Raw genomic sequence first — 27,665 nt, forward strand, 5'->3', positions numbered from 1 at the left:
AGAATATAATTTTCTTGTTTTGACTCTAGAATATGACTTTCTTGTTTTTACTCTAGAATAAGACGTTATCTAAGCCCTTCGATAATGTGGATTTGACAAGAAACGAGCAATAAGCTGTGTGAAATGCTGAATGCCTTGGAATATATACGACAAAATGACTGAAGGTCCTGTAGAGAGTAGGGTTCCCCCCCTGCGGTATAGGACCCGAAAAGCAACCCTGTAAGTAAGTTGTTATTAAATAATGAATGAAGTACACCAATTCTTATAGATGTATATATGAATCATGTTAGAATACTTTAATATATCTATACAGGAAATACAGCAATCCCAAAACTACATAAAGATGGAAAATTCCGATTGAGAAAGGAGTTAGACAGTGAGACCCCCATTGTTCCTTGCGTGTCAAGTAGTAGTTTCTAAATATTTGGATTAGGAAAATATAAGAATTAAATACCTTAACAATTTAAAATTTGCAGATGACACAGTTCGATTCAGTGAATCATGAGAGGAATTGCAAATGATGATAGAATATTTGAATGGAGAAAGCAGAAATGTACGACTGGAAATGAATGAGTAAAACTAAGACAATGTTCAATGAAAACGCAGAGACAACAATAAAGGGTTATGGACGAACCTCTAAAGGATTGTTAACGTATATACGGACCAAGGACAGACAGGAAGGGTTTCCCCAGGACACGAGACCGAAATTAAAAGGATAAACAATGGACGGAGAGCTTTTGGTAAACAAAAAGGGTTTTTTAAAAGAAAAATACCACTTTCTATAATAATAAAAGTATTTATTCAGATGATCCTACTAATATTAACTGATGCATCGGAAACATGGAGCCTTACTATAAGCCTTAGAACATAAGCTAGTTAAAACTCAAAGAATAATGAAAACAACAATGATGAGAAAGACACTAAGAGACAGAAAAAGAGCAAATAAAGTAGAGTATATAACACGTAATAAAAATAAATGGCCATAGACAGGACATATAATGAGAATGGCATATAATAGTTGGACATTAAGAATTACAGAATAGGACATAAAGATTGCGAAAGAAGCAGGGAAAGGAAGAGAAGACGATGGATTGACGAATTAAGAAATTTTATGGATATAGACTGGCATAGAAAGACCATAGACAGACGTGTGTGGAATGACATGTCTGAGTCTTTTGTTCTGTAGTGGACTAGCAACGGCTATATATATATATATATATATATATATATATATATATATATATATATATATATATATGTACTGTATGTATGTGTATATATATCTGTAATAATGTATATATTTATATGTATGTATAATATATATATATATATATATATATATATATATATATATATATATATATATATATATGTGTGTGTGTGTGTGTGTGTGTGTGTGTGTATAGCCTCTATATATATATATATATATATATATATATATATATATATATATATATATATATATATATATATATATGTGTGTGTGTGTATAGCCTATATATATATATATATATATATATATATATATATATATATATATATATATATATATAGAGAGAGAGAGAGAGAGAGAGAGAGAGAGAGAGAGAGAGAGAGAGAGAGAGAGAGAGAGATAAACTGCGTAACTTAAGAACTTTCAACCAGTTTTTTTTTCAATATCATACCCAACAAAAACTATCTGTAACAAGGTGTGTACAAGTGTCTTGCCTACACTTCAACACATTTTCAAAAGCATACTGTTCTAGCGCCATATTTGTTCAAGCAAGGCTTTTTTTTATATCAGTTGCTCCCACGACCGAACGCTAATTTGAATTAATTTTAACCCACTCAACTTCTTGTAAAACAAACCAATATCTAGAAGTTAAAAGCGTACAAAAAGGGGCAAAGGATAAATAGGAATTTATTCAAGAGAAATTTGCATTATTTTTTCTTTAAAATATATATATGTACTATTCTCATACCAAATGGTATATTATGTGTGCGTAATTTTCATGTACCTTCAACTACTTGTGAATCCATGAGCAAATAAAGTTTTGAAATTGTATGCAATTATCTTTTTTTCTCTCAAAGCAACTCAGGTCAAAGGGACAACCAACACAAGCCTATGCCACAAATAAAGACGAAAACAGTTTAATAGGAGAGAGAGAGAGAGAGAGAGAGAGAGAGAGAGAGAGAGAGAGAGAGAGAATTCCAAAGTTTGATAGTGGTAGGGAAGAAACAGTCGCTGAACTGTTCCATCTCTAAGAGGATTACCAAATTCCACTGTGGAAATCATGTCTGTAGACATACTATACGCAAACATATGTATACACAAAGCTTAAAACATACACGAACACACAGTTTCCAATTAATCATACATGCTTTCACACAAACAAGAACAGCGCATCGTTCATAGCATGCATGCATGAACACTACATAAACTCTATCGACATTAACGATTAATTATACTCTTTATTCATACCTGGAACACGCCTGAAAAATTACCAATGGAAAACATAAAAAACAAAAAACATTAAATGTTGAGAACGGATAAACTGCCTCTTAGACCTATAAGGCCAGGTGATTTATACCCGAGTAATGCGATGACAAATAGGCCTATTAGTATTAGGCTTTAAAAGGAGCTCAAGCAAAGATACGACTTTTTATGACTTTGGCTCCCGATAGGGCGCTGCTCATGAAAGGTAAGCGGAGATAACGAGAAATTCGGCTTGAAAGAGGAAGAGAAAAGAGTGGAGGATCATATAAAAGATATTATTCATATTGAAATCGATGATGATACTGTTTGAAAGGTTTCTGTAATAAAATTCAATTATGCCGATGTGGGTCTCAATATTACTTCTTTATTATTATTATTATTACTAGCTAAACTACAACTCTAGCTGGAAAAGCAAGATGCTTAGGAATAGGGGCTCCAACACAGAAAAATAGCCAAGTGGGGAAAGGAAACAAGGAAATTAAAAAACTACAAGAGAAGTAATGAGCAATTAAAATAACATTTCAAGAACAGTAGCAACAATAAAATAGATCCTTCACGAATAACTATAAAAAATACTCAAGTCAGCCTGTTTAACATAAAAAACATTCATTGCAAGCTTGAACTTTGATGTTCCTCCGATTAGGAAGATGATTCCATAATTATACAAGATCGAGAAATTAACTTAGCAATGCACTACATATATTCAATACAATTTAAAGTGCCAGTCCTTATACACAAAGATACAAAAAGCTTAATAACTCAAAGCAAATGGGTATTGTTTAATTAAATGACCTTAGCTACTGTAAGATATTTATGCGAGAGGAAAAATATGAATGCTCTAAATTTCTCTACAAAATACGAAGGACTGGAATGTCTACAAGAGGCAAGGGACAGTGAAATTGAACTGAGCATATAGCCTATACATATGATCAGCGCCCAAGCCCCTTTTCCACCCAAGCTAGGACCAGGGAGAGCCAGGTAATGGCTCCTGATGACTCAAAAGGCAGACCTATAAGCTACCCCAAGACCCTAAATTTAGCTCACGAGGCTGGTGAGGTTGCAGAGACTAAGGAAACTAAAAAGTTTGAGCGAGACTCGAATCCAAGCCTGGCGATCACCAGGCAGGGAAGTTTCTAATAGGCCACCATATCACGTCAAATTCATATAAACTGTGTTCCATATGTTAGAATTTAGTCCAGTTTCTGCCTATTCGTCTTGATGACTTAAAGGAAAATTTCGTTATATCACGTTTCATTTTATAGTTTATATATGAAAATCTATTTTAATGTTGTTACTGTTCTTTTAATATTTTTTTTTAATTGTTCACTATATACTTTTCTTGTTTATCTATTTACCAATTTCCTTTCCTCACTAGGCTAAAATATTTTACCCTGTTGGAGCCCTTGGGCTTATAGAATTCTGCCTCCCCAACTAGGGTTACAGCTTAACCAATAATAATAATAATAATAATAATAATAATAATAATAATAATAATAATAATAATAATAATAAGTTAGTAGTTATCTATCATTGAAACTTTCAGTATATATATGCAGACTACTCATTCGCTATTCATTCCTTTGGGGTGAAATTTTTTTCTTTTTTTATCGAGGAAATTTAAAATTTTAAGATATTAGTAATCCTAGTAAAACATATTGTGGATCAACGATTCAGTAACTTCTTACAGCAAACAGCATCATAGGGGGAGGGGGAGGCTTTATGGCAATGAATAAAAATACATAATAAGAGTACCCTATTCAACAGTCCCGAAAAAAAAAAATCAAGACCTCCAATCTCGGCCATACTCTGACCATCCTTTACATTCAGACCTCCCTGGACAATTCTATCCTGCTCGTAATACTAGGCAGGCAGTTAATTCTAATAGCCAGGCATTCTCCGTCATGAGGCTCAATACTATGCAGTATTCTAAGAGTTTTATTCCAGCTGTTACCAAGTTGTGGAATGATCTTCCTAATCGGGTAGTTGAATCAGTGGAACTTCAAAAGTTCAAAGTTGCAGCAAATGTTTTTATGTTGATCAGGCTGACATGAGTTTTTATAGTTTATATAAAACATGTTTTCGACGTTGTTAGTACTTTATATAGGACATATCTGTTTTGACGTTGTTACTGTTTTTAGAATGATATATTGTTAATTTATTCTCATCATTTATTCGTTTCCTTATTTCCTTTCCTCACTGGGCTATTTTTTCTTATTGGACCCCTTGGGCTTATAGCATCTTGCTTTTCCAACTAGGATTGTAGCTTGGCTAATAATAATAATAATAATAATAATAACAACAACAACAACAACTATACAGGTAACTAGCAACACCAAGCTTTAATGAAAATAAAAGTAAACCCCTGCCTTGTAATTTCTCAAGCAAGTAAATTCAACCTCAAACCAATGGAAGATATTAGTACTAAAACAATGTCACAGAACAGGGTTGGAAATCTTTTAAACCAACTGAGGGTAACAACATTGTGTTTTAAATGCCTGGATTCTTGAGACACTGTCATATTAGGCTCCATGGAAGCTTCGTTAAATTTTTGGTTTCTCACAAACAGAACACGATATATTGATATTCCAGTCAGAGAGGAGCCCTGCAATCACATTTGAGTTCCGTAACTGCAAAGTCTGAAAGTCTTTAAATACGGGAACTGATAATGTATATCAGTGCAAAAGAAGCATTCATAAATGATAAAGCTTCATACATACCCATACTGTGTATTCATTCTAATTGTGTAAAACAGTGATAACACAAGACTACTGAAATACATGTTTAGACTGCTATTGTCTGCGATCTAGCCCGAAGTCAATCTTCCGTTCGGGTTACAGGAAATTAGACCTAAGGAAAGTGAATACACTGTCTATATTGAGATCCTAGTTTCCTCAATTCAACATTTGCATTTTCGATATTCATTTCTGACGCATGGGTTCACTATAATAAGGTTAAGGATATGGAATAAAGTAACAATTTGACAGTTCAACAGTCCCAATTCATAACAACCAATTCGGTGATTTTACATTTCATCCAGTCGTTACGTAAGTGGTTTGTACGTTGAGTGAAACGTTAACTGCCCAAAATTAGTGGATTTAAAATAAAAATTATTAGTTGGAACGTAATTCAGAAACAAATATATCAATACAATGCAAATTGTGGCAAACATAAGGAATCTAGGCCTACTTCTGGATGTTTCTTTATATGTAAACATTAAAGTATAGACTACATACAGTACCATTACATGGAAAGGATATGACATCTGCCAAAAAATACTATTTTGAAATCCCATTAAATATGCCTAACAACACTTTAAGATAAACAAATTAAAATAACAATAGTTAGACTGGCGTGTTAAATAGTGGTGCCTGGTTCATATATATTCTATTGTTTTGAAATTTTAAAAAGACTGCTTTTCCATGCCACATGTGTTTTAGAATTTATTATTATTATTACTATTATTATTATTATTATTATTATTACTGGCTAAGCTTCAACCCTAGTTGGAAAAGCAGGACGCTATAAGCCCAAGGGCTCCAACAGGGAAAATAGCCTAGTGAGGAAAGGAAAGAAGGGAAAATAAAATATTTCAAGAACAGTAACAGCATTAAAATCAACATGTCCTTTATAAACTATCAAAACTTTAAAGAAAGAGGAATAGGAATAATATAGAATAGTGTGCCCGGGTGTACCCTCAAGCAAGAGAACTCCATCACAAGACAGTGGAAGACCATGGTACAGAGGCTATGGCACTACCCAAGACTAGAGAACGATGGTTTGATTTTGGAGCGTCCTCCTAGAAGAGCTGCTTACCATAGCTACAGTCTCTTCTACCCTTACCAAGAGGAAAGTGGCCACCGAACATTTACAGTAGAGTAGTTAACCCCTTGGGGGAGGAAGAATTAATGTTTACTGTTATCTAAGTATCTCGTAATTCTTATAGCTACAGTATCTAAGCTTTTATTCTATTACTTGGATACGCTTTGAATTAAACAAAGCCGTTTCCCCTCTTAACTTGTGTATGATATGAATAACTTAAGTTATTGTCTTATTTACGTAGCTCTGAGATAGAAAATAGTGGAAGAAAGCGTATTGAAAATTAACTACTGAATAGTAACAGATAAAAGTATTAGGAAAGACCTCATTTCTCTTGGTTAATCAATGATTGGTATGTCCTTTTTTTAACTATTCTAAATCTAAATAAACACATTACTTGAAATAAACATAAGTATCATTTAATTTATGTTTACATTATTCAGTATTTAAAATATGTGATTAGCTATATATGCGGGGTTTTTTTAACACGTTATTTAGGTAGTCCATTACAAGCCACGCTACAACGTTGCTTGGGAAAGCAGTCCAATGAGGAAAGGAAATAGAGAAGTAACAAATTATAAATAAGAAATAACAAAAATCATAATATATTAGGATAATCTATAACGATAAATTAATCATGTAGAAACAATGAAATTATTCAAATCATTGTATAGCAAGTTGCAACCGTCATTTGATATTTCAAGATTTTTCACTGTCTACACAAATAATTGAATATCTAACTTTTTATCTAATCTTAGTCTTTTTATTCCAAATAAGCTTATGTCTACTAATTAATTCTAAAACATGGGTTTTGGAACAAGTTAATTTCGGATAATAGTAAATGTTCCTAAACATTCGGGGGTCCGGATTTTCTTTTATCGTGGACTTGATGCATACGGCAATAACCCTTTTATTATTACTATTACTTGCTAAGCTACAGCCCTAGCTGGAAAAACAGGATGCTATAAGCCCAGGGGTTCCAACAGGCAAAATAGCTCAGTGCAAAAAGGAAACAAGGAAAAATGAAATATTTTTAAGAACCGTAACAACATCCAATTAGATCTTCCATATATAAACTATAAAAACTTTTACAAAACAAGAGGAAGAGAAATTACATAGAATGGTGTGCCCGAGAACTCTACCCCAAGACAGTGGAAGACCATGGTACAGAAGCTATGGCACTACCCAAGACTAAAGAACAATGCTTTGATTTTGGAGTGTCCTTCTCCTAGGATAGCTGCTTACCATTACCAAAGTCTCTTTTCTACCATTACTAAGAGGAAAGTAACCCCTGAACAATCAGTGCAATAGTTAACCCCCTGGGTGAAGAATTGTTTATAATTATCGATCTTTAGCGTTTATTCCTTACGGTATAACGCAAGGCCAATAGAATAAGTTATTCTATTGGCCTTGGTATAACGTATCGTAGATTGGACGCATTCTCCTTTTTCCTCGCCACCTGACAATACCCGGCCCATTATTATTAATATTATTAGCCAAGCTACAACCCTGGTTGAAAAAGCAGAATACAAGCACAACGGCTCTAACGTGGAAAGCAACCCATTGAGGAAAAGGAATAGCAAATAAACTATGTATAAAAAGTATAAAGTACATCAGTCAGAGATAAACTATAAAATGGGACTTATGTCAACTTGTTCAACAGAACATACCAAAATCTGTTACAGCTGAAATAAACCCACTGGAATACTGTGTAATATTGTGCCTTACGATGAAAAGGGCATGACTATCAAAATTAACTGCATACCTAGTACTAACCTAAGTAATTAACGAGACTATTCAGTGACTATTCACACGTGATCAATTGCATGGAAGATGTTCTCTAGTCTTTAAAAGTGTCAATGTCTACACCATGGCCTTCGTACTTCCTTGGGTGAGAATATTTCCTTATTAAAAGTTTTACTTTTATTTCCTATTTTATCTCTGTCTATTCTATCTCTGTTACTATTATGATCACTGTATCTACCCAGGGTTTCTTTTAATAAGCATAATTTAATTTTTAAGGCTTTTTTTTGTACTGGACCACTTTCCCAACTGATGACTTAGGCCTAGTTGCATTTACTCATTGAAGCTACGTTGCAAATTAGCTTATAATAACCAAGTATTTCAAGTTATGGTTATTAATAGCTTTGCATATGCAATTACATACAAATTACTCTTGCTTTACATGGTTCCCAAGCACCCGAGTCTGTTACATATATGTTTAATAAAATAGGCATATGACTTTTTATGATATCGCATGCCTGAAATAATAAGAGATTAAATAAACAAATACAGATTTGATCTAACATATAGGCCTAGGCCTACACTTACCTTAGTTACGTTGAGGCGATGGACTGAAGGCTATTATACATCCAAATGCTTGAAATTGATACTGTTGAGCAGGTATAGTAATCTATTTCTACTTATTCGGTCTTAACGAACCTTCTTTAATGAGATAGTCTTATTCCACTCGGGTTGATCACTGTCAAAATACAGTTGTAGAAGTTTATTCTAAACTGCTCGCATTTTACGATATAAAAGCTTTCTTCTTTAAATTCGGAATTAAACGTGATGGTATTTCAACATAAACAAACACTTCTCTTAATTTATTCCAACAGTGAAAGATGAAAAACGACAACGAACTTTCGAGCACAGGCTTAAATCAGACTTGTCCCGTAGAGCCTGCTCTAGACTCTATAGAGTACTCTAGCCTGCTCCAATCGCATCAAAGTCATTTCCACCAACACAAACATTTCCCTGTATTTTATTCCAACAACGAAAGATAAAAAAAAGTTTTTCTAACGAACCGTCTATCACAGGCTTAAATCAGACTTGCCCCGTAGGCCGTAGAGCCAGCTCTAACCTGCAGCCTGCTCCACACGCACCAAAGTCTGGGCCCAGACTCAGAGTCAGATAGTCTGACACAGACAAGACCCGTCTCACCACTATCCAGTCCCACTGATGCGGGCAGCACCTCCTTCCTAACCCAGGCCTCCCTCCATCCCAACAAACTTATTTAGAGTTTCATCTCGCCACACACACCTCCTTTTTTTAATTTCCTTTATATTACGCCAAACATTTCCTCAACACCCTGCACATTTTGAGAGTTCCAGCAGTTTCCATCGTTCGAAACCCATATATTTTTCGTTAGTCCCTGAAGATTTGAAATTGAGAATAGTAGAATCTGACAGTTTGTGGCCGTGACTTGATAAGCAACGGTTTGCAAATCGAGTCACGCGTTGGTCATCATACTATTATAAGCACATTCAAGTTTCAAAGTTAAAAGTCTTTTCAAGCGTTAACGACCAATATTTGAATGTGAAAGGCTAACTGCCTGTGAGGCAGTAAACAAGCTGTTTACAATAATACTTAACAATTTCCAAAGCTTGTTAACTAACTCTATCTTATTTCTCTTCCTCTTGTTTAGTTAAAGTTTTTTTCTAGTTAATACAGGAGATATTTATTTTAATGTTACTCGTCTTAAAATATTCTATTTTCCTTTTTTTCCTTTCCTCTCTGAACTATTTTCCCTGTTGGAGCCTCAAGGCCTATAGCGTCCTGCTTTTCCAACTAGGGTTGTAGCTTAGCTAGTAGTAGTAATAATAATTAAAGGTCTGGTTAAAATAATCCCGTTCTCAAATACTGTAAACACTGGCCCGGCATAACACCTAAGACATATTACAAAAAATATACGATGATAAAATGCCACGCACGTACTAGGCACAGATCTTGAATGACAACTAGGCAAAACATGTAGTTGACCTATAAAAAATACTAATGAATTATAAGTTTATGTTATTTTTCGTATAGAATAAAGAAATAAATATCAAATATTCAGCTTACGAATAGCAAACAAATTCTTTCTCTCTCTCTCTCTCTCTCTCTCTCTCTCTCTCTCTCTCTCTCTTGATGTCAGGATGTCAGAAAACTTTAAATCAATTAAATCTCTCTCTCTCTCTCTCTCTACAGATGTCAGGATGCCAGAAAACTTCAAATCAATCTCTCTCTCTCTCTCTCTCTCTCTCTCTCTCTCTCTCTCTCTCTCTCTCTCTCTCTCTCTCTCTCTCTCGATGTCAGGATGCCAGAACACTTTAAATCAATCTCTCTCTCTCTAGATGTCAGGATGCTAGAACACTTTGAATCAATCAATCTCTCTCTCTCTCTCTCTCTCTCTCTCTCTCTCTCCTCTCTCTCTCTCCTCTCTCTCTCTCTCTCTCTCTCTCTCGAACACATCCTGACAAAATACACATGTACGCAAATGATTAGATTTACTGTTTTATATTTAATAGGCTGACTTTTTTTTTCTAGAACCGGTTCAGCGACCATATGAACACAACTGTCAGTTTGAACGTAATTGTCAAAAAAAAAAAAAAAATAGTTTTGTACAGTTAATTTTAATCACAGTCTTAAGTTCGTAAATTTGACAATTAAGTAAAGAATATGAGCCTAAAATTATCAATAAGATAAGAATCTCCCAAAACAGACTAAAGGCATAACTCCAAAATTGATTTTTCTAAATATCACAGAAACTATTCACAACTTCACTTTAATATGACCATAAAACATTGCAATAATTTTCCTTATTGCAATAATTACTGCAATTCGTATGTCTGCTTTACAATAAAAGGTATTAAAATTCCAGGTCATTACGTGTTATGAATAACTCGTTATCTTTCGGCACGATTTCATTACACATTGCCACATTGATATGCATGTCACATGACTTATTATATACATAAAATCAATTATGTGACTTTCAACAGAAGTAAATCAAAGCATATCATCTTTCCTGGAGTAGAATTTCGCATCCCTATTTTTTCACCGTCATGGCCATTAATATGATCGATCATATTTTAGAATATAGTTCTCCATACACTCAACTTTCCACAAAATAGAGTAAAGTGCAAGATAAGAAAAATAATCTACCTTCGCACCACAGCGTTACCCTTTACGCTACCCAATTGACACTGGGCACGATCGTGTGAGTGTGAGAGAGACACCAAGATGATGCAAGTCCAGCCAAGGAAAGTTGCAATCCGTCACCACCTGCTACAATTCATTTTATTAACACGTGAGGTGTAATTGGCGAATGAGTGCAGTAATTGGGCAATTTTGAAGCCTGCAAATAGATAGGAATATTGTAAACTACAAATGTAGTTATACTTTATGAACTAATGGTAGTTAAAGGTGCAGCGTGTGTCCCGTGGGAACTAGGGGTGACCCGTGTCGCTGGAGTTGCCAGTTACCAGTTGTTTTACTATTAAGGGCATTCTGTGCCAACATTATTCTTGTTAGGATGCCACAGAACGCTTTATAATGTCAAAACTCTTCAGTTCCTACAGCCGTTTAAGCTATCCTATCCATGATATCCATGTTACGAGGATAGAAGTTAATTTCTGCATACCTTGGCGGGCAAAAAAGAATGTGACATCCGTACGTAATGAGTCGGTTGCAGATAGCGACAGCCGGCGCTCTCCCAGCCAAGTGTCATGGGGTTTGTCATGCATGACACTTTAACCTATGCCATTCATTGCTTCAGAGGCCCTTGAACCCATTCCATTTTGCCAACTTGCTTTTACGTCTTCCGTATTTCGTTTTTAGATAGTGAAGTGGAAAACGACAATCAGAATAATATATCCAGCGGGAATTGAGTAAGAAAAAAAAAATTAAAGATCGTGCCTACGTCTAGACTTCTTTGTACTATGCTCAACTTTTTTTTTTTTATTTTTCATGAATCCCCGTATTTAAGTAGTTCAAAATCTCCGGTGTAAGCTCCTAGTATAAAGAATAGCCAATTTCCAGATTTCATTTATCTTAGCTAAAACAACGTTTTGCCAAAAATGTGCCTTTATGAACTGATCACTAATTTATGCTAGTTTATAATCCCATTTATTTTTTGTAATGATGCGGGTGAAATTACGATAGAACAAATAGCACAATAGCCCAATCCATCATTCTTTGTAGATAAACCCCCTGTACAATATAGACTTATCCAACTTTAGTCAGTTCATAGGCCTACACAAGAATCATTAACAGTGCACTGAACCCCTGTACACGCTTATGTTACACGTAGGCCTACCCGTGCACTTCCTATCAGCCGTTATTTCCCATCGTCCAACTACTTTTGTGCTTTCAAATCCTGTACTCTTTTTGTAACTTTCTTCTTCTTCTTATTATTATTATTATTATTATTATTATTATTATTATTATTATTATTATTAGCTAAGCTAAATACCTAGTTGGAAAATCAGGATATTACTGTATAAGACCAAAGGCTCCAACAGGGAAAGTAGCCCAACGAGAAAAGAAAATGTACCCTCAAGTGTATCCTGAAGCAAGAGAACTCTACCCCAGGACAGTGGAAGACCATGATACAGAGGCTATGACACTGCCCAAGACTAGAGAGCAATGGTAAAAAAAAACTCTGGTGCATTTATCTATTTATCGTTTCTTATATCCATATAGGAGATTTAGATCAATGATCACTCCACACAATAGTACACCAGCTTCCACGCACAATGTTACTTTTCAATCTTTTGTACACACACTGCTATCTTTCTCTGTTTCCCTTCTCTTGGACTCTATATATTAGCTCATCTACTAACAAATAATCATACAAATCAACAAATCTCATTTTTACACCATTCTTACTAATATCCATTGTTCGACCTTCCTCATAACATTATTCTTGTTCACATTTTGTCCCAAATTTATAATTTAGTAAATATTTTCACAGATCAGTATGTTTCTAACTTGAAAACATATTTAGAAAAATAATAAGATAAAAATGTAATTTTATCATATAATAGATGTTATAATGTATATACAAAAACGTAAAATATGATTTGTTAAGGAATATTTCTTTATAAAAGAAAAAAAAAATGTATGTTAAGAAAATGTAATTATATTTTCATAATAAAAGATAAAAAAAAAAGTAAATACTGTCAGCATATTATACCCGATTCTGGAGAGGTTGATCATTTGAAGCTTTCAAAGGGACAACTATTTGAATTCTTCCTTTCCTCTGTGCGAGTGGTTCCTAGGTGTTATTAAAGATCCGAGGTGAATGCAAAGAAGTTTATTCAACAGATAACGAGCTTATATACAAACAGTTGCGAGCAAGAATGTCACAAAAATTCAAACAAACTAAAACATACGAAGGCAAGCTTAAACAGGTTTTACTGTGATCGGTGTGCGAGAGAACTAGATATGAAAACCAATAGCATTACATTGCATGAGTTTGTATGAAACACGAGCGGTACATCTCATTGCATGATCTGACGAACGAACATTGCACAGAGCAATTTCATTTGAATATTATTGTAGCAGCATAGGACTACTATTTTTTTTTTTTTTTGAGATTGTCATAACATACCTATCTTTGTATGCTAGAATTGTTATAAAATGTAATAAAGGTAATTCTCGAGTTCTGAAGACCATAGTTTTTAGGATATTAAATATAGGATGGTTAAGTTTTCGGTTTGAGAAATATGATAAACTATTTAATACCGTGAGAAAAAAAAAACAATTCCCAAGAAACGAACCCATAATGTTTTGTCAAACTTAATCAAAAAGTGCAATGATAATACAGTGATTGTAATAATGATGATGATACTACTAATGATAACAAAAAGCGACAATGGTAACAATAGTAACAATAACAATTTTAACAACCATTGCAAAATGATCATCTACTGAAAAGGGAATTGGCAAAGGAAAAAAAAAACATTAAATGGAAGCGGAAATGGTATGAAGACTGATAATTATGTTAAGAACGTGATAAAATAACAAAACTCCTCTACCACAAAACGTGACGAAGAAAGAATCAACGAAAATAGCAACATTCTTCGAAAGTGAAAGTTTTACGAAGAATGAATTAAGGTGTAGGTGAGAATAAATCATGACAACGTAGCCATGAAAGCAGGAAGGTCTCAAGCGCGCTCCACCCAAAGGTCTTTCTGCCTCACACAATGAGCGTCTAGAAGCCCTAGCCCCTTGTCATATGCGTCTACAGTCTCTCGGCTCTTAACATGTACGTCTATAGTCCCTCTGCTCTTACCATGTGCGTCTACGGTCTCTCATTTCTATCAATATGCGTCTACGGTCCCTCAGCTCTTACCGTATGCGTCTACCGTCTCAGCTTTTACCATGTGCGTCTATAGTCTCTCAGCTCTTACCATGTGCCTCTAGTCTTTCAGCTCTTACCATGTGCCTCTAGTCTTTCAGCTCTTACCATGTGCCATGTGCGTCTGCAGTCCCTCGTCTCTTACCGTGTCTCTCTTACCTGTGCGTCTACAATCTCTCAGCTCTTACCATGTGCGTCTATGGTCTCTCAGCTCTTACCATGTGCGTCTACCGTTTCTCAGCTCTTACCATGTGCGTCTGTGGTCTCCCAGCTCTTCCCATGTGCCTCTACAGTCTCTTAGCTCTTACCATGTGTGTCTATGGTCCCTCATCTCTTACCGTGAGCATCTACTGTCTCTCATCTCTTACCATGTGTGTGTCTACAGCTCCTCATCTCTTACTATGTGCGTCTACAGTCTCTCAGCTCTTACCATGTGCGTCTACCGTTTCTCAGCTCTTACCATGTGCGTCTGTGGTCTCCCAGCTCTTCCCATGTGCCTCTACAGTCTCAGCTCTTACCATGTGTGTCTATGGTCCCTCATCTCTTACCGTGAGCATCTACTGTCTCTCAGCTCTTACCATGTGTGTGTCTACAGCTCCTCATCTCTTACTATGTGCGTCTACAGTCTCTCAGCTCTTACCATGTGCGTCTACCGTTTCTCAGCTCTTACCATGTGCGTCTGTGGTCTCCCAGCTCTTCCCATGTGCCTCTACAGTCTCAGCTCTTACCATGTGTGTCTATGGTCCCTCATCTCTTACCGTGAGCATCTACTGTCTCTCATCTCTTACCATGTGTGTGTCTACAGCTCCTCATCTCTTACTATGTGCGTCTACAGTCTCTCAGCTCTTACCATGTGCGTCTACAGTCTCTCAGCTCTTACCATGTGCGTCTACAGTCCCTCATTTCTTACTATGTGCATCTACTGTCTCTCAGCTCTAACCATGTACGTCTACAGTCCCTCATCTTTTACCATGTGCGTGTAAGGTCTCTCAGCTCTTACCATGTGCCATGTGTGTCTACAGTCCCTCATCTCTTACCTGTGCGTCTACGGTCTCTCAGCTCTTACCATGTGCGTCTATGGTCTCTCAGCTCTTACCATGTGCATCTACCATTTTTCAGCTCTTACCGTGTGCATCTACGGTCTCTCAGCTCTTACCATGTGCGTCTACCGTTTCTCAGCTCTTACCATGTGCGTCTGTGGACTCCCAGCTCTTCCCATGTGCCTCTACAGTCTCAGCTCTTACCATGTGTGTCTATGGTCCCTCATCTCTTACCGTGAGCATCTACTGTCTCTCAGCTCTTACCATGTGTGTGTCTACAGCTCCTCATCTCTTGCTATGGGCGTCTACAGTCTCTCAGCTCTTACCATGTGCGTCTACAGTCCCTCATTTCTTACTATGTGCATCTACTGTCTCTCAGCTCTAACCATGTACGTCTACAGTCCCTCATCTCTTACCATGTGCGTTTAAGGTCTCTCAGCTCTTACCATGTGCGTCTACAGTCCCTCAGCTCTTACCATTTGTGTCTACAACTCCACTCAGATTCTAACGTCTAAAATCTCTCGAATCTTGCCATGTTCTACAATTCAGTTCCTACTGTGTGCCTAAAATCCCTCAAATCTTATCATGTGCATTTACAGCTCGACTTCTACCATATCATGTGTCTAAACCATTGGTTCCTACCATGTGTGTTTAAAATACCTCAGCTCCTACAGTATGCGTCCCAAAACCTTCGGCTCCTACTAAGTGTATCCACCAACCCTTGGCTCCTACTAAGTTTATTCACTAGCCCTCGGCTCCTACTATAAGTGTATCCACTAACCCTCGGCTCCTACCATTTATGACTAAAAACCTTCAGCTCCTACCATGTGCATTTAGTATCCATTGGCTCCTCTCATAACATCCACAATCCTATTCTTGCCACGTACATCTACAGTGCAACAACTCCCACTATGCGGGCCTAAACTTCCTGAGCTCCCTTACACATCTATATCATCATCGTCATCATCTCCTCCTACTCATATTGACGCAAAGGGCCTCGGTTAGATTTCGCCAGTCATCTCTATCGTGAGCTTTTAGATCGATACATCTCTATTCATCATCTCGTATTTACACTTCATAGTCCTCAGCCATGTAGACCTGTGTCTTCCAACTCTTTTGGAGCCCAGTTGAAAGTTTGGTGAACTAATCTCTCTTGGGGAGTGCGAAGAGCATACCCAAACCATCTCAATCTACCCCTCACCATGATCTCATTCACATATTGCTCTCCGGTAATCTCTCTTATAGTTTCATTTCTAATCCTGTCCTGCCATCTAACTCACAATATTCTTCTGAGGGCTTTGTTCTCAAATCTCCCAAATTTGTTGGATATTATTTCATTGTCATACCAAGAAGACAATCGAAGATAGAATCATCCATGTCTGGATTCCGGTAGATCGAGCACAAATAAAAGTTGTTATGCCTGCCGCAATCTTTTATTACCTGAATTTCATGACATCCACATTGATAGCAGGACTTATGAGAAGCAGGGTATTCAGTCCTAATATACACCGCCATTCCCCTGGCCCTAGGGATGGCATCACGTTTCAACATTATTGGCTTCTTAAAACCAGTTATAAGGAGCTCAGATGAGTGCCTCATATTAGAAACCAAAGTTTCTGAGCACAAAAGAATATCATACTGTCTGGACGCAACTGTAAGGTCTTGGATATTTGCATGAAGACCACGAATATTGCAATATAGAAGACGACATTGACGAAATCTAGGGCGTACAGGTCCCGGATTTCGCTCCATGTCTCCAGACAGCATAAGAATTAATAGAAATAAAAAAAGAGACATCATACTTAAAAACTAGATTAACAAGAATTATAACAAAAACAATATGTACAGAATTATAAATAAAGTGATTGATGAAGCCCATAGACCAGTAAAAAGTCGTCAAAAACTGGTCAACATAGAGGAGCCAATACACCATGCAAGGCTAAATACCCTCCAGGATAGCCACTTCAACTGAAGGGAGGACAGTAAGGACGGTTTTGAGAAGAAAAAGAATCAGAAAAGGAAAAGACAACCTCTTGATAAACCACCAGGCATCCATGACCTGCCCAACACACCATCAAAAAAAAAAAAAAAAAAAAAAAAAAAAAGAAAAAAAAAACAAGAGGAAGAAAAAAATAATAAAATAGAAAAGTGTGCCCGAGTGTACCCTCAAGCAAGAGAACTCTAACCCAAGACAGTGGAAGGCCATGGTACAGAGGCTTTGGCACTACCCAAGACTAGAGAACAATGGTTTAATTTAGGAGATTCCTTCTCCTAGAAGAGCTGCTTACCATAGCTAAAGAGTCTCTTCTACCATTACCAAGAGGAAAGTACACTGAACAATTGCAGTTCAGTAATTAACCCCTTGGGTGAAGAAGTGTTTAGTATCGCATTGTTTTCAGGTGTATGAGGAAAGAAGAGAATATGTAAAGAATAGGCCAGACTATTCTATGTATGTATAGGCAAAGAAAAATAAGCCGTGACCAGAGAGAGGGAGCCAATGCATTACGGTCTGGTCAGTCAAAGGATCCAATAACTCTCTAGTGGTAGTATCTCAACGGGCGGTTGGTGTCCTGGCCAATCTACTACCCACAAGGCCTAGTCTAAATCAAGGTCTTAATCTATTGTGAATACTTTTATGAATAATTAGTAATGTAATAAACACTATAATTATTTTCAAAATGTAATTTTATCGTAAAGAATATTCATGGGATTTTTTTTTATTTATCATGTTTCATTGATTCTTTTTTCCATCCGTAGTTCGTTACGTTAAGGAACTTTTCCTAAGACTTTCTTGTACCTTCTCGGAACCTCGGAACTGAGCTTTCTTAATGGCGTGATTAAAAGCTTGCGTAAAATAAGAATAACACATCAATTTTCATGCATTAATAGACGGTTTCAATAATCTGTTTTATGCCAACAAACAGTTATTAAGTACACACAATCACAAACCAAATGTATCATATATGAGTGTCATCAAACGTTGTGAATTTGTTTCGAATGCAAGTCTGTTTGATTCAGCACTTGTTTTCGAAACATGGATCATTGTTTCATACAGGTATCACAAGCACACAAATATACATGAAAATAAAGTCTTCTGTTTGTGTTTGTGCAATAAAGTGACACATAAGAATTCAAATAGTTATTTAGTAAATATCTTAAAATTTGGTAAATATGCATAGAAATCCAGGGATTTATTCATAAAAGTTTTTTTTTTTCACCATAATTATGTACATTATTGACGATAGAAGGCTTGAACTTAAGAAATGGTTTCCTCGCTCCCAGGAGATACAGCCTAAAACACATATAGCTTTATCTTAGATCCAATTATAAATCAGATATATCACTTTCTAGCTTAAAATTCTAGCAAATGCCTCACTTTCATCACAATACCTTTAGCACCCTGAGCCACTTATCTTCTATACCTTTCATCCTCATCACTCCCCGCATTGCCTCTAGAACCATTTATGACCAAATATTTTCCCCTTTACTTTCACGCTACAAAATTAGTCCACACGGGTTATATCTGGTTTAACCCTCACAACGTTCTTCCATAATCAATCATGACATCTGTCTTTTACCATGTCTATTATTTAATACACTGAACAACGCTTTGGCATATAAATCTCGTAGTATGCTTATTCACTTTCCCACTAAAACACGAGCAGCCATTTCTTCCATACTTAGATCCTTTCCCTTGCACAGACATACCTTCCACACCCGTGTCAGCAATTCCGTTACACATCCACTGCTACTTGCTGTTCTTAAAGTGTTTTATTTCAATTTATCATTACTTCTCTTGTAATTTGTTTATATAATTTTCTCGCTGGGTTATTTTTCCCTGTTGGAACCATTGGTCTTATAGCGTCCCGCCTTTCCAACTAGGGTTGTAGCTTAGCTAATAATAATAATAATAATAATAATAATAATAATAATAATAATAATAATAATAATAATAATAATAATAATAATAATAATATTGTAGCATCTCACATGTAATACTCTCAACCCCTGGTGCTTTTCCGTTCTTTAATCTATTTATTATCCTGTATATATCCTTAGCAGTAACTTCTTATTCATTCTCAAACTTAACACTAACTCCATTCATTCTTGCATCCCTCAGCTCTGCATCCCTTCCTCAAAATGCTCACTTCATCAGTACAAGACTGTGTTTTCGGAAAACTACAGCTTGCCATATGCATATATCATTCTGTGAACCATTTCCTCATTAAATATACCCTATGCATTCACTTCTTATTAGAGTAATATCTTGGAAAGTTGTTTAAAATTAGTGATGCAGTTAACAGAAATTTCAGAAAACGGTCATAATGTTTTTAAGACCTAACCTACTTTTATGAATGTGTGCATTTTGAGTTTTTAAACTTGCATAATTTCCTTGTCTTCATATAAAGTGTATCTTGTGACGGGCCGAGAGAAGGTTGTAACTGAGTAAAATTATTTTAGAACACTCTCCTTTATATACAAAAGCTCAAAGCAACAAGAAATTTCATGTTCAAAAACAGACATTGTTACAGATGAGAAAATCAGACATGTTTATTCTGGTTCTTTTTAGTGCGAGGGAAGAGCGAAGATACAAGCATAATATATACACAAAATGAACTATGTACGATCGTGTGACACACGGTTGGTACAATTTCAAATAGACCAATTTTATTATGTTTTCACCCTCCTGCAGATTAAAGTCTCCTCCATATCAATCTTCGGCTATGATAATAGAGCTCTTCACTGTTCTCTTTAAGCGTCAACTTCATGTTTTCCGAAGCGTAAACAGCGGATGTAGAGATGGGCGGGGCAGACTCCCTTGTTCTCCTGCGTGTGACTATTTCTCACAGTAATGGATTATTAGTCGACTGGGGTAAAAAATATGATCTTTGTGACAAAGTTATAGTTGTCGGGAAGGAAGCTACTGTATTATTATTCCACGGAGCGATTAGGGAAAGTAAGAAACTCGTGATTGAAAATGAAGTAATCGTGATTATTATACTAATCTTGTTTCTTGTAAATAATAGCAGCGTTAAAGCGAGATAGTGATTAATGTTTCCCTTGCGTCAGTCTACTTACGAAACGAAACTAGTACAAAGGAATGAAGAACTATAAGTTCTCCTGATTCATCTACAGCATATTGCGTGTTTATTGTCATATCCACATTATCAAATCACTTAGAAAACAAGTCTTCACCTTCTTTCGGACGGCTTGTTGCTTGGTCTTATATTAGTGTTTCAGACTAAAGTTATAATTAAGTCATTTTCAAATGTCGACCACAGTGAAAACGAACGTATTTTATACATTATTTTCAGGAAAATTCTCAAGATATTATTTCCTTCATATTACAGTATATATTGAAATCACTCTATTCTTATCACTTAAAATGTTGTCATTATGTCATCTAACTCGTGCTATTGAGTTGTAATGTTTACCCTCTCTCCGCCTGTATTATTTGTATAGCAAGTTTTTCGCAATAATATTTTAGTCTTCGTGTTGAGTCAATGCTTAGATATTTCAACTGAACTAGGTTCATGTTTTTCCACTTTGGAATAGTAATTTCATCCATTTTCTATGCAACTTATTCTATTATATAAGTTTCAACTTACGTGATAAAGGTTAAACAAATGGATTGTTGGAGCTTGTCTTTTTCTTTTTTTTCTTTTTTTTTTTTTTAAAGATTTGATTTGTATCACTTATTTTCTAAACTTCACATATTCGTAACGCCAGATCTTCCCAGATCTTCCAGTCACTCAATACTCAGAGTACTTACTTTAGGATATCAATAAAGCTTTCTTCTCATATTCAGAAGTCATTGTCCTACAAAACTAAAATTTTTGCTCAATTGCTCATTAAGATATTCAAGATCTGTTAAGTTTGGAGAACTAAAAAATGCCTAGAAATAATTAGAGCGTGCAGCATCGTAAGCTCGAAGGAAAATACTTTATCCTGTCCCTCAAAGAACAAGAAAAATATGTTACTTTATTTGAAGCATGCTCCCAGCAGTAATAGAAATGGTCTTCTATATGAAACAAATATAGATAAAATCTGTAAGAAAAACCGCGTGTGGTTAAAATGTGATTAAAGAGTATATGAGGTATACGCCTAAATTTATATATATATATATATATATATATATATATATATATATATATATATATATATATATATATATATATGTATATATATATATATATATATATATATATATATATATATATATATATATATATATATATATATATATATATATATATATATATATATATATATATATATATATATATATATATATATATATATATATATATATATATATAATATATATATATATATATATATATATATATATATATATATATATATATATATATATATATATATATATATATATATATATATATATATATATATATATAATTTGGAATGACATTATAAAGAGGATGTGATACTTTCGCGAGCTAGGGAGCTGTCTCAGAGGTACGACCTCTTTACTACTACTATTAACTATTTAGCGCGCTATTTTCATGGTTAGCAGTTTATTGAAAAATCAGTTTATTCCCCAAAACAAGTAGCGTAATTACTCAGAAAAAAAACGATAGTAAACAGTTCGGACTCTACTGTTCTTATATTTACCCAGAATCAGTATATGTGACAAGTATTACTACTCTTGAACCCTAAGAAAAGTTGGGAAAGATGGATATTCAAATGCTCCGAACACTATCGGCGAAACTTGGAATTTCGGATCAAAAGGTTGTCAGGTGAGATATGATAGTTATTACTTAACTATCAGTAAATTTTCAACGTTTTCAGATCAGTTTTAGCTAAAGGTCCTATTAGCTCATCTTCTGTAGGGTCAACTGTTAGCGTAGACGAAGAGGCATACCTAGGCAGTGAGCTGTCTTCAAGTAGACGTTTACATTAGTTGGTGGGTAGAAATAAGCCAATAATTTCAGGGTAATATTTCGGTAATTTTTTATTGTATTACAGGGTGAGATTTCGAACAGAAAATATATGTTTTCCTATAGTAAATAACGTGATTTAACCAAATTTGCTGTTCATTTCAATCGGAAAGGCTAACTTTAAGTTGCACGGTGTCACTTCTCTTACGAATGTACTGCGAACGATAACATTAGCAACGTTACCAATAATACACAGTGCTACCAACGTTAACGTATGGTACACAGTTACCAACGGCATGCTGACATTACTAACATTACCAATGATAGATATTTCCATACGAATTTTCAATATTAAACTTACCCGATAATCATGTAGCTGTCAACTCCGTTGCCCGACAGAATTCTATGGAGGGATACGCCAGCTATCACAATACTAGAAGGGGGTGTATTTACCAGCGCCACCTGTGGCCAGGTACTCAAGTACTTCTTGTTGACACCTCCTCAATTATTCCTCTGTCGTGCTTCCGGCAAGACGTTCTGGGATACGCTTATGTTCTTGGAGTATTTTCACGACTTTGGTGAAGTATTTCTCTTTGATTTCGGCTGTCGCTTTACTGGAAACTTCTATATTAGCTTAGTTAGCTTTTGGAATTAATTTGATTAATTATGGTGACGAAGAGAGTATGAACTCTTGTTCACCTTTCAATGGCCGACCCTTCCCTTAGACGGAAGTGTTGGTGTCTAAGAGAGTATAGACTCTCTTTCTTAATTTTGCTTAACAAAAGTTATAGATTTATTTTATATCTCTCCGCCTCTTATAGGCCTCTTCGATTAACTTCCTTTTATTATAAACTTATTAAAATTAATTTTTATTTGTTTATATTCGACCTTCCTAATAGTAGGCGGTCTTTTCTTGGTACCGAAGTTAATTAACATTGAGCCCGTCATTTCGGTTTTACCTGTTAACATATTATGCTATTTCCGCCACAGAGTTTGAAAGAATTTCTTTGATAGTCTCGTACTGTTTTCAAAGTTGAACTAACGTTTTGTTTTGTCTCTGCAGTTGTTGACGTTCAGAACGTTCAACTTGCACTCTATCGTTACGATAGAGATAGAATGTTCACGGTTTCACGTTGCAGTAAGAGTAACCGTGTCTAGCGTTTTGTTCATTCTTTCTTAACTTAATGGTTTTGATCCTAATAAAGGAACTTTTCATTTTGGGAAATATTTCAGTTTTTTCCTTTAACAATAATATGTTTTTACGATATATATGATTGGGCTCTTCTCTCAGGTTCTAAGTCAGAGAGAGAGAGAGAGAGAGAGAGAGAGAGAGAGAGAGAGAGAGAGAGATGGAGACGGAGGGAGAAAGAGGATAAACGTTTTATTCAAGCCTGCCAGGCGTACGAGTAACGTGTTTATCGTTTTTGCTCTTCTCCCTAGTCTCTTTAGGGGAAGAAGGTAAACGTTTCTAGAGTGATCTAGTGTTTAGTCTCTTTCCAGCCACTGAATTATTTATCTTTCATTAGATTTTTCTGTTACATTGTAATTCTGTTTTCGCAATTACTAACTTTTGAGAAAGGATAGAATTGCGTGTTTCAGGTACAAACCACTTAAAGTTTCGAGTTCAGTGAAATAAGTGCAAACAGAAAATCAAAGTGATAAGTGATTAGCGCAAAGTTCAGTGTTGTGCGTGAGGGTACTTCTGTGCGCGCCAGTCGTCCTCCCAGTCCGGGACCTCTTGCAAGCTCCCAAGCCCAGGGGAGAAGCAATGTCGAAGGGCAGAAGGGTTCAGCAGGCCTTGATCGGCGCACAGAAGTATCCTCGGTGGTTGTGGGCGTGTCTTACCGAGACCGTCACTCCCACCCGCAGACGATTGAGCCCTTATTTTGCTCGTCTGCAGAAGAAATTTAGGGGAGAAAACGCTGGTCTCAGGTCTCAAGACCTCTTAAACGTTAAGTCCAGACCTATGCCAGACGTACGAAGTTAGAGTTCAACAACCCGGATGCAGTCCTTGGGTTAGCTCTGACTCTCCTCAGTCATTAGTTGTTATGCACTCCGCCTAAGAGGAGTAAGGTTCTGCCACAACAGAGCTCGACTGTTAAGGCTTTACCTCAGCCTACTGTAGTTTCTGCCGACCCCAAGTGGACTCTACTACAGTCCATGCAAGCACAGCTTTCGGACTTGATGCGTGAGTGTCGGGCTGAGAGTGTTGCGCCTCCGCCTCCGCCTACACTCCCTCCGCCTACGCTCGCTCCGCCTGATCGCAGTACCACCTGCCAGGCGTACGATGTTGTGGACTCTACTACAGTCCATGCAAGCACAGCTTTCGGACTTGTTGCGTGAGTGTCGGGCTGAGAGTGTTGCGCCTCCGCCTCCGCCTACACTCCCTCCGCCTATGCTCGCTCCGCCTGATCGCAGTACCACCTGCCAGGCGTACGATGTTGAGCCACGTGCTGAGTTTGCTGTTCCCAGTGGTGTTCAGCCCCCGCCTTCCTTAAGGCAACCTTTACAATGGGATCAGGAGGATTATACCTCTCTTCCTCCACCTCCACTTGCTGCTCCACCAGTGATGCAACAATCGGTTGAGGTACAACAACCTCTCCCGTCCATGAGTCAGTCTCCTCAGCTCTCGCTGCAGCGAGCTCAACCCTCCACAAGGCAAGCTCCACAACACCTTAGCCTTGCGCCTCAGGAGCCTCAGCTTGCGAGACATTTACCTTGTTCTGCGCAGCCTCTTCCTCATCGCGCTCCGCTCACACCACAGGAACTGGAACTTGCTACTCCGCTTCCTCCAACCGCTCAGCAAGCGCAACCCTTGGGTTCAACCACTCATGCTAGGAGTCAGCCTCCTCCACCCATGCGCCTTCCTTCTGCTTGTCTTTTATTCAGCCTTTGCAGACTGAGCCTCAGGTGTTCCCTCAACAGAGTCTTGAAGAGGAAACCACAACTATTGTAGTTCCAGCTTGTTCTGACTCTGCTGTTCAGCATACCTTACCTCCATTTTCAAACCATATGATAATGGAGGTTATTTGTATTACTTATAAAAATATATTTGTATTCCTTGCAATATATTTTTAACAAGATCGCAAATATGGCAAAAATCTGAATCATGAGTTATGAATGTAAGGTAAATATTAGGTTGATATTAAAACCCCATGCAAGCATGCATAAAGCACTCTAGCACTGGTCATGGAATTTCTGAGAAATGTTAAACGCCATGCACACGCTCTGCCTTCCTTACAGCAGGCTCTGCTTACAGCAGGCTCTGCTTACTACATGCTCTGCATACAGCATGCTCTGCATACAGCATGCTCTGCATACAACATGCTCTGCATACAGCATGCTCTGCATTCAGCATGCTCTGCATACAACATGCTCTGCATTCAGCATGCTCTGCATTCAGCATGCTCTGCATACAACATGCTCTTCATACAGCATGCTCTGCATACAGCATACTCTGCATACAACATGCTCTGCATACCTTACCGCATGCTTCTCAGTCACACATCTTTGGTTGTTGCCAACTCACTAGACTGTCAAGCAGTTTCATAACGTTGCCTTCTAGTCTGCTGCTTTTGCACCAGTGAACCCTCACTGAGAGAACTTTGCTTTTCTAGGATATGGTCCCTGTAGATGAGAAAGTTCTTTTCTCCCTCCTTCTGATATTCCTTTGAGGACTCTGTCATTTGGAGGGAGCCTTTAGCTGCATAACCTCTTATGGACTTTTATTTAAGCATAACATGCTTCCAGGGAAGGTAATGGTTCCACTTCAGTCGCTAATCCCGTCTGTTACCACACCTGCTCCCATAGACCTTGAGCTGTGTTGCATGACATGCAGTCCAAGCTTAGTCCTTGTTAGAGGATTTTTTGTTTACGGAGTCAATGTGTCACGGGGAAGACGTTCAACAACCAACAGAAGTGACTTGTTGTGACGCAGTGCGGCAACCTCAGCAACCCGATAAGGAGTTGTCTGTACGACCCAGACAGTCTAGACAGATTCGGGTTGTCACTGTACTTCCTCGCTTGCCCATGATTGACAGTTCACAGACTGTGCAGCAGTATCATGATCTTGTGTCCGGCTCCATCAGACGACTGGCTTTTAAGAGCTCCCACAAGTCGTCGCTGTCTGGAGATTTTCAAATGGACTATGGATCTGACCAAGGAACTGGGCCTCCTGGTCAATTTTGAGGAGTCTCAGCTCGTTCCATCCCAGACCATTGTCTCCTTGGGTATGGATCTTCAGAGTCGAGCTTTTCGGACTTTTCCGTCAGCCCCAAGGATCTTCCAAGCCCTAAAATGCATCCAGAGCATGCTGAGAAGGAACCGATGCTCAGTCAGGTAGTGGATGAGTCTAACAGGGACACTTTCATCGCTGGCCCTGTTCATCGTGTTAGGGAGACTCCACCTCCCCCCCCTTCAGTATCATCTAGCTGCTCACTGGATAAAGGACATGACGCTAGAGACGGTCTCAGTTCCTGTTTCCGAAGAGAGGAGGTCTTCTCTCGCGTGGTGTAAGAACAGCTTTCTTCTCAAGGAAGTCTACCTTTGGCTGTTCAGAAACACGACCGCCGTCTCCTCTCGGACGCATCAGACACGGGCTGGGGTGCGACTTTGGACGGACAAGAATGCTCGGGAACATGGAATCAGGAGCAAAGGACACTTCACATCATTTGCAAGAAGTTGTTGGCGGTTATTCTGGCCTTGATAAACTTCAAGTCCCTCCAGCTTAACAAAGTGGTGGAGGTGGACTCTGACAACACCACAGCCCTGGCTTACATCTTCAAGCAGGGAGGGACTCTTTCGTGGAAGTTGTTCTAGATCGCAAGGGACCTACTCATCTGGTCTTAAGATCGAAAGCTAACTGGTAACGAGGTTCATTCAAGGCGGTATGAATGTCATGGCAGATCACCTCAGACGGAAGGGTCAGGTCATCCCCACAGAGTGGACCCTTCTCAAGAATGTTTGCAACAGACTTTGGGCCCTGTGGGGTCAGCCAACCATAGATCTGTTCACTACCTCGATAACCTAGAGACTCCTGTTGTATTGTTCTCCGATTCCAGACCCAGCAGCAGTTCACGTGGATGCTTTTCTGCTGGATTGGTTCCATCTCGACCTGTATGCATTCCCGCCGTTCAAGATTGTCAACAGGGTACTTCAGAAGTTCTCCTCTCACAAAGGGACACGGCTGACGTTGGTTGGCTCCGCTCTGGTCCGCGAGAGAATGGTTCTTAGAGGTACTGCAATGGCTGGTCGACATTCCCAGGACTCTTCCTCTAGGAGTGAACCTTCTAAGTCTACCTCACGTA

The 27,665-nt window shown here is 37.4% G+C and overlaps 2 protein-coding genes and 1 long non-coding RNA gene across 4 annotated transcripts in view; 2 read left to right on the forward strand and 1 right to left on the reverse strand.

The window, feature by feature from the left end:
* Positions 1-11,274, reverse strand: part of LOC137643522 (uncharacterized) — a 258,792-nt gene extending 247,518 nt beyond the window's left edge. For both annotated transcript variants that reach the window (XR_011044985.1, XR_011044986.1), the window contains exons 1-2: positions 11,219-11,274; positions 8,624-9,446 (exon numbers count right to left, since the gene is read on the reverse strand). This is a non-coding gene — a long non-coding RNA (uncharacterized lncRNA). The remainder of the gene's footprint in view (positions 1-8,623; positions 9,447-11,218) is intronic.
* A 4,144-nt stretch (positions 11,275-15,418) lies between these two features.
* Positions 15,419-15,886, forward strand: LOC137644221 (uncharacterized). The gene has a single exon (XM_068377222.1). The coding sequence runs from the start codon at positions 15,419-15,421 to the stop codon at positions 15,884-15,886; it is 468 nt and encodes a 155-aa protein (XP_068233323.1).
* Positions 15,887-21,949: 6,063 nt separating this feature from the next.
* Positions 21,950-27,665, forward strand: part of Orc6 (Origin recognition complex subunit 6) — a 37,667-nt gene continuing 31,951 nt past the window's right edge. The window contains exon 1 of the mRNA XM_068376640.1: positions 21,950-22,218. Within this exon, the coding sequence (XP_068232741.1) occupies positions 22,154-22,218 (65 nt within the window). The 5' untranslated portion in view covers positions 21,950-22,153. The remainder of the gene's footprint in view (positions 22,219-27,665) is intronic.

Source organism: Palaemon carinicauda, chromosome 7 (assembly GCF_036898095.1).
Source record: "Palaemon carinicauda isolate YSFRI2023 chromosome 7, ASM3689809v2, whole genome shotgun sequence".
NCBI classification, from domain to species: Eukaryota; Metazoa; Arthropoda; class Malacostraca; order Decapoda; family Palaemonidae; genus Palaemon; species Palaemon carinicauda.